Here is a 14,689-nt window from a genome sequence, read left to right as displayed (position 1 = left end):
CTCTCCTGTGTCCGACCTTTCAGACATTTCAACATCTTTTTCTGAATCCCACATTGTAGCATGGCATAGACAATTCACATTTGCAGTTTGAAGAACACCTGCTTGCTTCTGATGATTTCCTTTCGCTAACCAATGAGTGTTTGCATTCTATGACTCATCCAATGACACTAGTTTTCACTAGATGTGGATGGTCCAATGATCTGCATTGGATGGAGCACATGATGTGAAATAAATATTAATAAACATTCAACCGAAGCCAAGAGTAACAAGTAATGTTTGTTTTAAAAATGTAAGGAATAGAAAGTAAAGATACTTGTGTGAAAATGTAATGAGTAGAAGTCAGAAGTAGGAAGAAAAATAAGTAATGGAGTAAAGTATAGAAATCTAAAAAGTGTACTTAAGTACAGTAGCGAAGTATTTGTACTTCATTACTTGACACCTCTGGTAATAAGTTGATGGAAAAATTTACCATATAAAATTTGCATTATTATTATTATCCATCCATCCATCCATCCATTTTCACACACACATCCCAAGTGGGGTCTCGAGGGGTGCTGGTGCCTATCTCCAGCTTTCTACGGGCGAGAGGCGGGGTCCACCCTGGACAGGTCACCAGTCCATCGCAGGGCAACACAGAGACAAACAACCATTCACGCACACACTCACACCTAAGGAGAATTTAGAGAAGCCATTTAACCTAACACTCATTTTTTTGGACTGGAGTGAGGAAGCTGGAGTACCCGGAGAGAACCCACGTGTGCTCAAGGAGAACATGCAAACTCCCTGCAGAGATTGCACACACTGCCAGGAATCAAACTCACAACCTTCTTGCTACAAGGCGACAGTGCTACCCACTGTGTCACTGAGCAATAAAAAAAAAAAACTAAATTGAAGATAGAGTAACATAATTGTTGAAAAGAAGCGTTCTTAACGTTTTATTTTGAAAGTCAGAACCGGAAGTCGCCTAGTTCACTCTGCCGGTCTTTTCGCTGGAGTCTCCAGCTCAGATACCGATCAGCAGTCTGCAGGTCAGCCGATCCGGGACGCTCTGTTTGCGGGGATGAGTCGTTTCCTTCTAGGTTTTATTGCGCAAGACATTTGGCAACAGTTTCCCACTTTTTAATGACAGCCATGCCCCGTTAGCTTAAACCGGCTTATTAAGAGTTGGAAGTTTGCAGAGTGAGGTGTTCTGGAGCTCAGGACGGGACCCCTGGTTCAGTTTCCAGGCTGAGCGTGACAGGATGAGACCGGGGAGAGAGGAGCTCCGCTCGGGCATCGCGTTCAGGTTTGTGCCGGTGGCGTGAATCCGATAAAAAAAAAAAAAAATCTCCACCATGGAGGAGAAGTTCAGCAGACTCATCTTCATCCCCATCGCTGCGGTGGTTTTCCTAATGATCGGCTACCAGTACGTCTGCCCGGGGGACAGCAACACCTGCCGCTTCAGGAGCGACGTCCAGCAGCGACCCCCGACCTCCGACTCTCTGTACCCGGAGCCCGACGAGGACTTCCCGGCCAAATTCACCTCCAAGTTCAACTTCACGGAGCGGGACCTGGACAGGCACGCAGACTTCAACATCCGAGGGGACGATGTGATGGTGTTCCTGCACATCCAGAAGACCGGGGGGACGACTTTCGGGAGGCATCTGGTGAAAAACATCCAGCTGGAGCAGCCGTGCGACTGTCTGCCCGGCCAGAGGAAGTGCACCTGCCACCGGCCGGGCAAAGCGGAGTCCTGGCTCTTCTCCCGGTTCTCCACCGGCTGGAGCTGCGGGCTGCACGCAGACTGGACGGAGCTGACCAGCTGCGTGCCGGTGGTGATGAACAAGAAGGACAAGAAGAATGCTCCAAAGAACAAAAAGTGAGTGAAAAACACACAACTGCCTCATGAATCAGGAACACACACTAAAAAAAACACACAAACAGGCAAAACTTGCAGATATATGAGCTGTTTATTTAAAGATAACCATCCATCATTTTTATCTAAGGGTGTAACTTTGTAACTCTGCAATTTTTTTAAAATCTAATTAAGTCATTTTTTCTTAAAATGAGATTTTTTTTCTTTAATTGAGGAGGAAAGAGACACTTCACACATGGAACAAGACTATTTACATTTAAAATAAGAAAAAAAAAACAATTGCATCGTCTTATTTCAAGTGCATATTATCTAATTATCTTATTTTAAGAGTAAAAATACTCATTCAATTGGCAAAGCATCTTATTAACCTCATCAAATTAAGGGTAAATACACTTTTTTTTTTTTTTTTTTACTTATTTCTGGATTGTTTTTGCAATGTAAGGATGGGGGCTGATGAACCTACAGCTACTCATCCCGAACGCGTTCATTAGGTTTTTGTATTTTCCAAAAATAAGCTCAAACATATATTTATTGAATGCTTTCCTATTGTTGAAAACACAAGAGAATCATAATACAACAATATTAATATTTATAGATAGTTGAAGAGATGCCTTTTAGTGCATTATATATATAGGGCCCAAAACATTCATGTAAAAAAAAAAAAAATTAATAACTGCCTATTCCGATGCCAAAATCAATTCAATTTCAATTCAATTCAGTTTATTTATATAGCGCCAATTCACAACACATGTCATCTCAAGGCAAGTTCACCAGATCATACAGTCAAATTGATTTTCCACCTATGGAAAACCAGTTGATTGCATCGACTCATTGACCTCACGCTAAGCATGCTTTTAGCGACAGTGGAGAGGAAAAACTCCCTTTTAACAGGAAGAAACCTCCTGCAGAACCAGGTTCGGTGTGAGCAGCCATCTGCTGAGGCTGACTGGGGTTCAAGGAGACAGAAGCAGAGATACAAAAAGCAGCTGTAAAAGGCGGCCCCGTCCAGGAAACACACAGCCAGGCAGGCGAGCTCTGAGCCAGCTCCCATGTCAGAGGATGAAGAGAGCACATCCAGCCAGTCACAGTCAGAGAAACAGGACTACACTGGAAAAACAGGCCGATCTCCAGCATCTATAAACAAAGGTGTTGATGGCAGCAGCATGGCTGATATTTCTCTCCAGGGTGGCGTCACAGCCAAACAGTGATGAAAGTTGGTGGGGACACCTTGAGGGTGGAGCCTGATGGACCTACAGTTACTCTACCTGAACACTTTCATTAGGTTTTCGTATTGTCCAAAAATGAGCTCAAACATATATTTATTGAATGCTTTCCTACACTCCAAAAAATGATCTAAAAATCATTAAGTAAATGTACCCTTAATTTGAACAACTAAATAAGATACTCTGCCTATGGAATGAGGATTTTTACTCTTAAAACAAGTGTAAATAGGATAAGTAGATATTATGCACTTGAAATAAGAGATTGCAGTTGTTTATTCTTATTTTAAATTTTAAGTGTATCACTTAACTGCTTAATTGAAGGACAATGGTCTTATTTTAAGAAAAATAAACTTACTTAGATTTAATTTTTTTGCAGTGTATTGTTGAGGACAAGAACACTGGAAAAATGATCTAGAAATAAGTAAAAAATTATGAAAATAGGTGTATTTACTCTTAATTTGAGAAGGTAAATAAGGTATTTTGCAAATGTAATTAGTTTTTTTTACTCTTAAAATAAGATGATTAGATAAAATGCACTTGAAATAAGACAATGCAATTGTGTTTTCTTGTTTTAAGGGTAAATTGTCTTGTTCCATTGGCAAAATGTCTCTTTTACCTCCTCAATCCAAACACAATTGCATTTATTTTAAGAAAAAAAAAAAATCTAGATTTCGATTTTTTCCAGTAAGAGAATCATAATACACTGATATTTATATTTAAGTCATAGAGATGCCTTTTAGTGCATTATATAGGGCTCCAAAAGATTCATGTATAAAAAAAATAAGGTATAACAGCCGATTCCGATGCCAAAATCAATATATATTATGCATCCCTAGAAGTACAATTTTAATTCCATCCTTCCAGAAAAATATGGATATGCTGCATTTTAGATAGCATATTTTTTTCTTGTATACTTTTTTGGTAAACTTGGAGATATATTCTTTTGCATGTTGCATATCCCAGTTAATATTTCACCTTTAAATCTGCAGCTCTCCCTACTTCTGTCTGTGCTCTGTTTAAAAAAGATTTATGAACCTCTTTACTAATATAATGATGCAAGAAACAGAGTTTTAAGATATGTAGAAGCTCTGCAGTCTGATTCTGCCTGTACAATAAGAAAACATTTTAACCTGTAACTGGGAGTCATGGTGCTGAAGTTGTAAAGGTTTATTTCCACTGAAATCAAGCAATTTAAATTTTGCCATCTTTCAAATAAGGGAGAAAAAGTACAAAAAGTACAAGAAAGCACTTTCGAAAATAAGCAAGTCTTATTATTTGTGCACATATTACTTCCAGCATTTACTCTTAACACTAACTCCTACTTTTCTGTGTTGAGTAATGCACCTTCAGACTCCCCTCAGGACCACTGAGATCAGTAACAATGACTCAGCAAAAAGAAGGAAAAGAAAGAAGATATAATAGGAGTTTTGATCACCAATAGAGAAGTAGTTTTTCTCCTTTTCAGCTCATTTTTCAAACACAATCACCGTCCTTTACTGGATGTACAAAAGGTGATTTTCTTTCAGTGGTTGCACGGAGCTGTAGTTGTTTGTGGGGGTGGTCTTACAGTAACTGTGACACAGTTGGTAGCACTGCTGTCTTGCAGCAATAAGGTCAAATCCTGGTCTGGGGTCCTGGTGTATGAAAGTCTCACTGTGCATTGGTGGATAACTTTGCTCTTCTTCTAACTCTTCCCCAACATGACTAGCAGATCTATGTCCTGTGTGTCTATATTGTCTTGTTTTGGACTGGCGGCACGTCCAAGGTGCACCATCAACCTTGCAGTGTTTATAGACTATGAATGGATACATGTTCCCTTTACAATTAATATCAGGGGACGAAGGTTCATTTTTATTGATTTTGTATTATAGACCTTTCTATGTTTTATTTCTATCTATTTATCTATCCATCTACCAAAAAAAAAAAATCAGAAGGATAAAAAGGCGGTATGAATGCGCTTCTACTTGGTTAAAAAAAGAAAATTCAGTTAAGAAATAAAAAAATAAATTCTTAATATTTGTCTAGATGAAAAATGATATATAATGGAGAAGGAATTCTGCCCATTTCTTTTCAGTAAAGACGGGATCCAACAATCCTCCTTCACTATGTGATGAATTTGGCACTTTTTCTTTCAATAAAGCATTGGAAGATGATTTAGCAGAAATTAATTAAAAAAACATTTAAAATTTTTTGACACTCCTGGGTTGTTGTTAACTGCATGGGATGATTAAAAATCTTGGAGCTGAAGAAGATTTTTTAAATAGTTAAGAAAATATCCCTCGTCTGATTCCATCCAATGAAGAGATGCTTTGTGTCGTTATCAGCATCCCAGTAGAAACAAGTCTTTACTGATAAACATGTGCGACATTTAAATAAATAATCACAAATGTATTTCTTTATTCCCTTAGAATCAATCTTCTACAATTTTGGGTATCAAGGAGATGAACTGGGACTCCTTAATGTCTATTTTTATTTTAACCGGCAAGCTGATGCCAATTCCTTCAACTTGTGGAGTCTGTCCAGAGGATGCAGATAAAATCTTCTCTCTTCCTTAACTTAAAACAAACATTTTGTGTAAAAGATGAACCCCTTACCAAAAACAAACATTCGAAAAGGGGATAATTTAAAATCATTTTACTCAACCTGGTGAAAATAACTGGCTGATTGATTCCAAGTTAAATCTATTATTAAAGAAGTATCTTTTTAAAGAAAAAGCCTGCAGTAAAGAGGAATAATGTGGATTTATGGTTCTTACAATCAAAGTAAAAACACCTGGTGCTCCAATCTGAAATAAAAGCCTGAAACTATTTAAACATTAAAACTAAATATTCATACCTAAAAGATAATTAGGTTTTAGGTGGATATTTTAAGTCAAATTGGTCCTTTTTATGCCAAGGCCTTAATATTAATACCTTATATTAACTTCCCTAATAGATGATATTATCTTTCTATGTATTTTGTGTGTTTTATTCAATTTAATCTCACTGATTATTAGTTTTAGCAGATCCTACACATCAACTTACTTTTATCTACCAATAAAAAGCATCAAATGACTCCAGATTGAGGGATATAGCAGGAAATGATGCGTCTATGCCTCACTGGCATGTATAGCTTGTGATAAAGATGCAGCGTTAACAAGCGCCGCTCATGTCGGCACCACAGACATTCAAGGAACAGCCAGCGAGGAGAAGGGCTCCTACTGATCCGAAAAGTCTGTTTCAGTTTCCTGTAATTACAGCAGCAACAAGGCTAATCTTAAGAGAATAAATCACTTAAGCCGGCAGGGTCCTCTGAGGTGTGTGGCTTATGCGTTCGAAGCCAATTTGGCTTACAGCTGGTTCAGAGAGCAAATCTCCATATGTTACAGAGAGCACCGGCGCGTGTCGGTGGGACCAAGGAGCACCTTTAAGAATCCTCAGGAATCCATTTACTGACCTAAGTGGCAGCCGTCAGACTTAATTTAACACTTTGAAATAGTTTCTAAGAGGTGTCTTAGAGCCATATCAGCACCCTGAGTGACTCAGCAACACACTTGTCCGTTCAGTGTCACGTTGGGAGGAGAAAATCAGCTCTCATTAACAGAAGCTCTGCTGCCTGCTATGACTTCATTTTAGAAGGCATCAAATCTGGGCGGGGAGGTGTTTTATCCAGAGTCATGTTTCCAATAAGTGCTCTACTAATGCATGCAGGCGTTGATGATAAAGTACTCGTATTACTCAATGTTTTTGCACTGTTTTCACTAGGGATGGGATTTGAAAACCGGTTCCTGTTCAGAACCGGTTCTGTGTGTTCCAATTCCATGGCACCGTTTGGCAGCTCGCTTAACGATTCTCTTATCGATTCCAGGCAGCACAAGAGCCTATGGCTGGGCAACACGTTTTTACGTAACGTTTTTTACTCAAGTTACGTACTCTGCATTCAGTAAGCTAGTATGACGTGAGTAGGCGTAAGTCTAAAAAAGCAAAACAAAAAAATGGCGTCACATCGGGTAAACCGATCGAATGTTTGTCTTAATTTTAATAGGGTGACCAGACGTCCTCTTTTTCCCTGACATGTCCTACTTTTCAGACCTAGACAACGGTGGCCCAGTGCTCCCCCCCCCAGCCTACCTTACTGGTCCCCAGCCCTGCTCCTCCGGCTAAGGACGGGCGGCTCATGGCTCTCAGTAGTCGACAAAAAGTGTCCTCCTTTTCAGAAACCCAAATCTGGTCACCCTACATTTTAAGGAAGAGAAAGATGGCAACAAGGCACTTTGCAATCATTGCAAAGTGGAAACTACATCCGCTAGAGGAAATACATTTATTTAAATGAGGGGGAGATGAGTTTATATCACGAAATTGTACAGTAATGCTTTTTCATTAAACGGATGCCTTCTCCATTAGATTAGATGACTGTGACGAGAATCGATAAGGAATCGAATCGTTTCACAGAATCGATAAGAGAATCGATAAGGAATCGATAAGAGAATCAATAAGGAATTGAATCGTTTCACAGAATCGATAAGAGAATCGATAAGGAATCGATAAGAGAATCAATAAGGAATTGAATCGTTTCACAGAATCGATAAGAGAATCGATAAGGAATCAAATCATTTCATAGAATCGATAAGGAATCAAATCGTGTCACAGAATCGATAAGAGAATCGATAAGGAATCGAATCATTTCATAGAATCGATAAGGAATCAAATCGTGTCACAGAATCGATAAGAGAATCGATAAGGAATCGAATCGTGTCACAGAATCGATAAGAGAATCGATAAGGAATCGAATCGTGTCACAGAATTTATAAGAGAACCGATAAGGAATCAAATCATTTCGCAGAATCGATAAGAGAACCGATAAGGAACCGAATCGTCTCATAGAATCGATAAGAGAATCGATACGGAATCGAATTGTTTCACAGAATCGATAAGGGAATCAGAATCGTGAAAATCTTAATTCCCAACCCTAGTTTTCAGGATGACACCCACCAAACATGGCTGTATGTTTATAGGGAATCCTTCATTTAAAATATCTGTTTTCATAGAGGGTGTAGAACTTGAGACAAATACTTCTGTCTTTTCAGTGGCACAAATCTGTCACTCTGGGTTTTGATTTTCCTGAGGATAATGCCCACTTGGGTCCCTGACTGCACCCTTTCAAAGACAGATATGTCAAATAAGCAATAAGCCTGGTGAGGTCCATCTAAGGATAATTCACGCCATCGCCGGGCTCAGCCAGTCCTGAAAGGCTCTTCGCCTGTCACTTCCAGGTCCATCCTGGATGTTGACATAGATGGCAGCACAGGGCACGAAGCCAGGTTTGAAGCATGAGTTTGCATATTTTTTCTTCTATCAATCCCAGCTCTACTAATGCTATAAAAAAAAAAATAAATTTTATGTCTAAATTTCAGCTCAGATCATCCCCTCCATTCTTCCTCTATCCAACGTTCGAATCTTCCTCTTACAATCTAACCTCTTACAGTTGTACCTTATTTACACAGAAAAGCATGGCTTCTTATGCCCTGAGCTGTTGCTCACTATTCCTTTTGCCCGCTCAGAACTAGGAAAAAAGCGTGCAATTTTTTACAAAGAAGTTGGAAGTTGACTGATTTTTTATCTTTAAATGCTTTTAAGTTGAAAGTGAAATAATTTGAAGCAGCCTCAATGATCTGTAATTGTTTTACTTGATGTGTTTTTTTATGTACCTGTCATTTCAATCTGAAAAACTTGCACAAAGAGAAAAGACAATTAGAAGAAATTTATTGATACAATTACTTTGTCTTTGGCGCTCAGACCTCGGCAGGAAACATAGCGCTGAATTTTGATAGATATGCATGAACAGGAGCAAAGAACAAGGCTGTTTCCCCCCCAGACCTGAAGCTGGTGGTGGAGTGAAGATAGATGAAGTTGGTCAGTCTGTAGACTGCTGGTTAGGGAGACAGTCTGCTGAGCTTTATGGGGAGATCCAGTGGACTGCGTGAGCTGATACTAGAGCTTCTCTCAGGGACCTGGAAGATGGAAATCCAGTTTGGATAACACAGGTTGAGAGAACCTGTCCATGATTAGCAAGCATGAAGCGACAGTGGAGAGGAAAAACTCCCAATTGGGAAGAAACCTCTGGAAGAACCAGACTCAACATGGCGGTCTTCTGCCGGACCGGTTGAAATGAGATACGGAATTCAATAACATTCCGGGAATAATGAAACCCTGATGAAGTTTTAGCTACGATGGTGGAGGAGAGGCTGGAGGTGGGTTGAAACGGCATCATCTGAATGAAGTCACACAGCGCAGCTATTGCCTGCGCACTAGGTAGCAGACGAGTTGCGGATCGGAGGCCTTTTAAGATTAACTTTGGATGCCGAATAGCTTTCGTGGAGGTGTGGTTCAAAGGTGATTGGCTGTGTCGTAGGTGGATGTAGGAGAGCAATCAGTTTCTTTAGTTGAACTTCCGCCTAGGCTCCATTTAATTTAATGTATCTCTGTTTGTTATGTAACTTTGCTGCCTCTTGGCCAGGACTCCCTTAAAAAAGCGTTTTTTAATCTCAATGGGATTTTTTTCTGGTTAAACAAAGGTTAAATAAAAAATTAAAAAATATCCCTGAATTTAAACATTTCGTCCCCCCTCGACTGCTACTGACAGAGCTACCAACTTAGCAACAGTCTGATGATGTCATAGGAAACCTCGACTTATACGGGTGGCATACAGCAAGAAGAGAGCAGACAGTCAGCGATCAGACATGCAGGGAAAAAAAGAACGCCCACATTTAACTTGAGGCTACGTCTATCAGGCTGTGATACTTTGCAGGAAGAGTTTATATATATGTAAGACTGAGGTTGTAGCTATGATTCCTTCTTCCTTCTTATTTCCAGGGACGTAAAAGAGTAACAGGAGGGCTGATGAAAGCTAAGACCTCACAAAGCATTGAACATGTGGAGAGTATGGATTATCTGTCAAATTAAGGTTGCTTGCTATCAAATTAACTTTCTCCATTTATAATATTCATAAGCTGTAATGATTTGTTTGGTTTATATGTGGATTTGAGAGGGCCGCAGAAGCTCCCACACAGCCCAGAAATCCATTTTGACCTATTTATGTTCTCTGGAATATGAGCTCAGGCATATAATAAGGCTCCTGTCCGTTTTCCTTTCTCTATCTTGTTAATCAACCTTCATTATTATTGGAAGAAATTATTGGATTTGCCAAAGAAGGGTAGAAACTCAATATTCTGCATTTGATTTAAGAGGCGATAGTGAAGGTTGGTTGGGCAGACAGAACTATCCTACTTAGAAGATATTTAATAAAGGAAAAATCCTCTTGGGTTACAGAGTTTATTTTTTTTTATCTATATCTCTAGAGCAAAATTGTAAAAAAAAAAAATAAAATAAATAGAAATAGATAGCAGTGTCTTTCCATCTGATGGTCTCTTAAGAAATGTTGAAAACTTGCTTTGTACCAGACAAATTGAAAGGGTAACCAGCCATAAATTGACAAATTGGAGCCCTTTTTCATCAAGCGTTTTTAGACACTAGCTTTGGGGATTGAAAAGAACGAGCTGCTATGACTCCTTTAAGGCTCGATCTACATAGAAGGGAATACGGTATCCACACAGAAAGGTTTGGGCATAAAGACTGTACCAAATGCAGTAACACTGCTGCATAGGGGAAAAGGTACACTGCATCAAAATCTAGAGAAGTAATTTTTTCTTAAAATAAGGGCATTTGTTCTTGGATTGAGGAGGTAAAAGGCATTTTGCCGGAACAAGACAATTTACATTTAAAATAATAAAACACAATTGGATTGTTTTATTTTGAGTGCATATTATCTAATTATCTTATTTTAAGAGTAAAAACACTCATATCACTGGCAAAAAATCTTTTACCTACTCAAATTAAGGGTAAATAAAGTTAATTTAAGAAATTTTTACTTATTTCTAGATCGTTTTTTACGGAAGAGGATTAGGGCCACTGAAAAAAAAAAGTTAACTGATCTTTAAATTTTATTTCAGTTTCAGAATTCTGACTTTAATCTCAGAATTCTGACTTTAATCTCAGAATTTTGGATCTTAATGTAGATGGGCACCATGAAGAAAGAGACGTGGAAGCACTCAGCTTCACTGACAAAGATGTGAGTTGTTTGAGAGGGCCAGTGACACAATGATGGAAAATTACGGAATTAGGCGACTTTTTACGTCCCTAAGGGGTCCCCGGTGATGCTATTTCATTAATGGAGATGCAGAAGGTGATTAAAACAAGAGAGCTAGTCTCTAAAACAGACATGGCTACAGCTTGATGCTAACATGTTTGTTAGCTGTCAGAATTCTGAGAAAAAAGTCAGAATTCTGAGTAAAAAGTCACAATTCTGACTTTAATCTCAGAATTCTGACTTTTTTGCCTTGTTAAACTGAAATAAAATTTAAAAATCAGTTAACTTTTTTTTTCAGTGGCCCTAATCCTCTTCCGTAGTTTTTTCAAGTGTAGAAGTGAGTTTTTTAAAAAAATCCACAATAGATCATGAAGGCTCTGGAGCATAACCACGACTCTGGAGTCTCTTATGGAGAGTGTTTGTAGCAGCACAGTAAGTGTGAATGGAGAAGCAATGTCTTAGTTGGCCTGGATGCTGCTTTTCCCATTGTGGGAAATGGGGGAGTTTCCATCAGCTTTTTTTAATGCTGAAAAATCTGAAAGAAAATCCCTCAAATTTGTAAAAACAAGGTTTTACACTGCAAAAACAATCTAGAAATAAGTTTTAAAAAAAATCTTAAACTAAGTGTATTAACCATTATTTGAGTCGGTAAATAAGATGCTTTGCCAATGGAATACGTATTTTTACTGTTAAAATAAGATAATTAGATATTATACACTTTAAATAAGACAATGCAATTGTTTTTTCTTATTTTAAATGTAAACTGTCTTGTTACATTTGTAAAGTGTCTCACTTTCCTCCTCAATTCAAGAAAAAAACAAACATTTTTTAATAAAAAAATGTTTTGCAGTGGGGCTCACTTCAGGTTTTTTTTTTTTGGCTTTTGTGAAAAAAAGAGTTGATGCGCAAATAAGGAAATGGAAATACTGTTTTTGAATCAGCTCTGATGTTGCAAATTTTTATCTCACATAGCATCTTGCCATTATGGTCGTATACATGACACATCTGTGGTCAGTGCTAGACTGCAGCTTCTACTTCCTGTTTATTACAGCAATGTGTGACAACGTCATGTGGACGGTGACCAATGTCTATCACTTGCTTTAATCCCTTCAAACTAAATAAAAAAAAAAAAATGCTAATTTGCATTTCCTTTTTTTTTTCTTTGAAATTTTTAAAATTTGCTTAAAATTTGCATTTCATTAGGATGGAAACTGTCATTATATTTGTTGGACACAATCAGAAACTAGTTGGCAAGTATGTTTGATATAAGGGTTTCTTTGGCTTCGAATGAGCAAAAATCGACCTGAATGTTATATTTTGCATACCAGCTTAGATATTAATAGATTTACAGGTAGAGAATATTTTACTTTAACTTAAAATTAGCTCAAGGTATGCATAGAAAACAAAATGTAACGATAATGAACCCAAGTAAGCCACTTATATAAATAGTTAACTAAACAGTATAAATAAATTACATCATATTTTCAGATGTATTAAAATGATCTTATTTAATCAGAGGGAATAAACAGCTCTTACACTGTCCTATAGTCACTATAAATCATAATTCAGTTAACCATATATGACTCTTTGGAATCATTACAAAGGCTCTTAATTGTGGCTAAAAATGAAAAAGAACCAAGTAATGTTTTTGAACAGCATAAGAATAATTTGATTCAATATTCACAACAGAATGACATTAAAAACAACCAGTAATATTTTTTTTTCCATCATTAGCTTTAAAACTATGTAATTTATTTTATATATATTCCACAGATTTTCATATCTCCCCTTTATGCCAAGGTTTAACGTTTTTCTTTATTCTAAAACCTAAAATATAAATGAAAATTTGGTTCTTTTCCTATAGCAGGTATTTAACAAAAATAATAAGTTGTCTTTTATTATGTGTCTCTAAATGACATATTCAGCTTGACTAAAACTGGTCTTTGGATTTATAGCCGTAGGAGCTGCTAATACTTCCTGGTTATGTGCTGGGAAAGGCCTTAAACAGGAATTTATCTTTGATGTTGGAAGTTTAATTTTAGCTCTAAATTTGAGTGAAGAAGTTAAATTACCCACCCCAAAATGATGTCACTACTTAAATTAAAATTCAAATAATGACTATTTTTGGAGCTCTTATTAATGGAGGGGCAATTATGGATCCAGCTTCTTGGGGCTGAGGAGGGATTTTAGCAGCACATCCTGAAAAACAAAGTTGTTCTCATAATTGACCATCACTATATATTAGTATAACTATTCTGTGTAATTTGCACATAAACTGTTGGTCATTGTTTTGCATTTTGACTGCTGTTATTTTCCAGAAAAAAAAAACAGCACAGCCACTAACAAAATCCTACCGTAACTGTGTGAGATAATGAGCCCTCCTGCTGAAACCAGGCAATTATTTTTAATCATGTCCGATAATAGATGCAAATGTGATAGAGAGGAGATACAAAAAACAGCTGGACAAGGGATGCTATTAGTGATATGGAGGAACGGACTTTAGATGAAGTTTTACCCATTAGCATTGCTAACTGTAACAGCAGCTTCTCCATGTTGTTTCTAGATTGGATATGTTTCATCTTGTGTCTTCCAACAGGTTTTCAGCATTTGAAATTGCTATATGTTTTCATGAAAAATAGTTTTAAAGTCTAAAAAGATCAACTTATTCACTTTGCCTAATATTGCTGCTGAAGCTCATTGTTGCTTCACTAAATCTCCAACCGTTTCTCTTTGGTTGTTAATTTAAGCCTAAAGGCTGAGTTATGCCACTCTAGGGGGGCGTAAAACACCACACATGTACAATAGAGGTAGAAAACAGAAGCTTTTCAAAGCCTCTTTGTGCAAGAGTGTTTTTCCACTCAAAGACTTAATCACAACCAGTTGATCAGTTATATTTATTTATATAAATTAATTATAAGATGTCTCTAAATTTTTATATTTGTAAACCTACCCAAGTAGGAATAGTTGATCGTCCAAAATGTTTTTCTAGGTGTGCAGTCTGGAAAATCAGGCTGGATGGACGGCATACGGAGGGTGTGGCTGCTAAAATGTTGTAATTGGCCACGGCGACACGTAAAGAAAAAACCAACGCGGCCGACGGGTGAAAACTCTCAGTAATTGACAAAATTAGCTGCAAACATGTGGCGCAAACAAATAAAAAAAGGAATAAAAAAATGCAACAAAAGACAACAAAACACTGCAAACAAAAAACAAACCAGTTGAAAACATGCAATTACAAAAAACAAGTGCAACAGCAAAAAAAGCTGCAAAAAATGCTGCAGTTACTAAAATAGAAGAAAAAACCTACAATGAACAAAACCAAAACTCTGCAAATTATGCAAATAATAAAACAGCAGCAAACTCGCACCACAGAAAAAGAAGTGCTCAAGACCACTAGAAGACGAACCACAGAGGAAATAAACCATATGGAACACTGAAAAATTAAACTGAAAAATAAGTACCGTATTTTCACGACTATAAGGCGCAC

The 14,689-nt window shown here is 37.6% G+C and overlaps 1 protein-coding gene across 1 annotated transcript in view; it reads left to right on the top strand.

Annotated features, from left to right (window-relative positions):
* Positions 1 to 1,019: 1,019 nt before the first annotated feature.
* The window catches only part of LOC107087038 (heparan-sulfate 6-O-sulfotransferase 3-like), a 37,961-nt gene continuing 24,291 nt past the window's right edge, over positions 1,020 to 14,689 (top strand). The window contains exon 1 of the mRNA XM_015378376.1: positions 1,020 to 1,858. Within this exon, the coding sequence (XP_015233862.1) occupies positions 1,335 to 1,858 (524 nt within the window). The 5' untranslated portion in view covers positions 1,020 to 1,334. The remainder of the gene's footprint in view (positions 1,859 to 14,689) is intronic.

This window comes from Cyprinodon variegatus, unplaced genomic scaffold, assembly GCF_000732505.1.
Source record: "Cyprinodon variegatus isolate N-32 unplaced genomic scaffold, C_variegatus-1.0 Scaffold9, whole genome shotgun sequence".
Taxonomy (NCBI): domain Eukaryota; kingdom Metazoa; phylum Chordata; class Actinopteri; order Cyprinodontiformes; family Cyprinodontidae; genus Cyprinodon; species Cyprinodon variegatus.
Note: the sequence above shows the minus strand (reverse complement) of the source record. Positions and strands in the feature narration are given on the sequence as shown.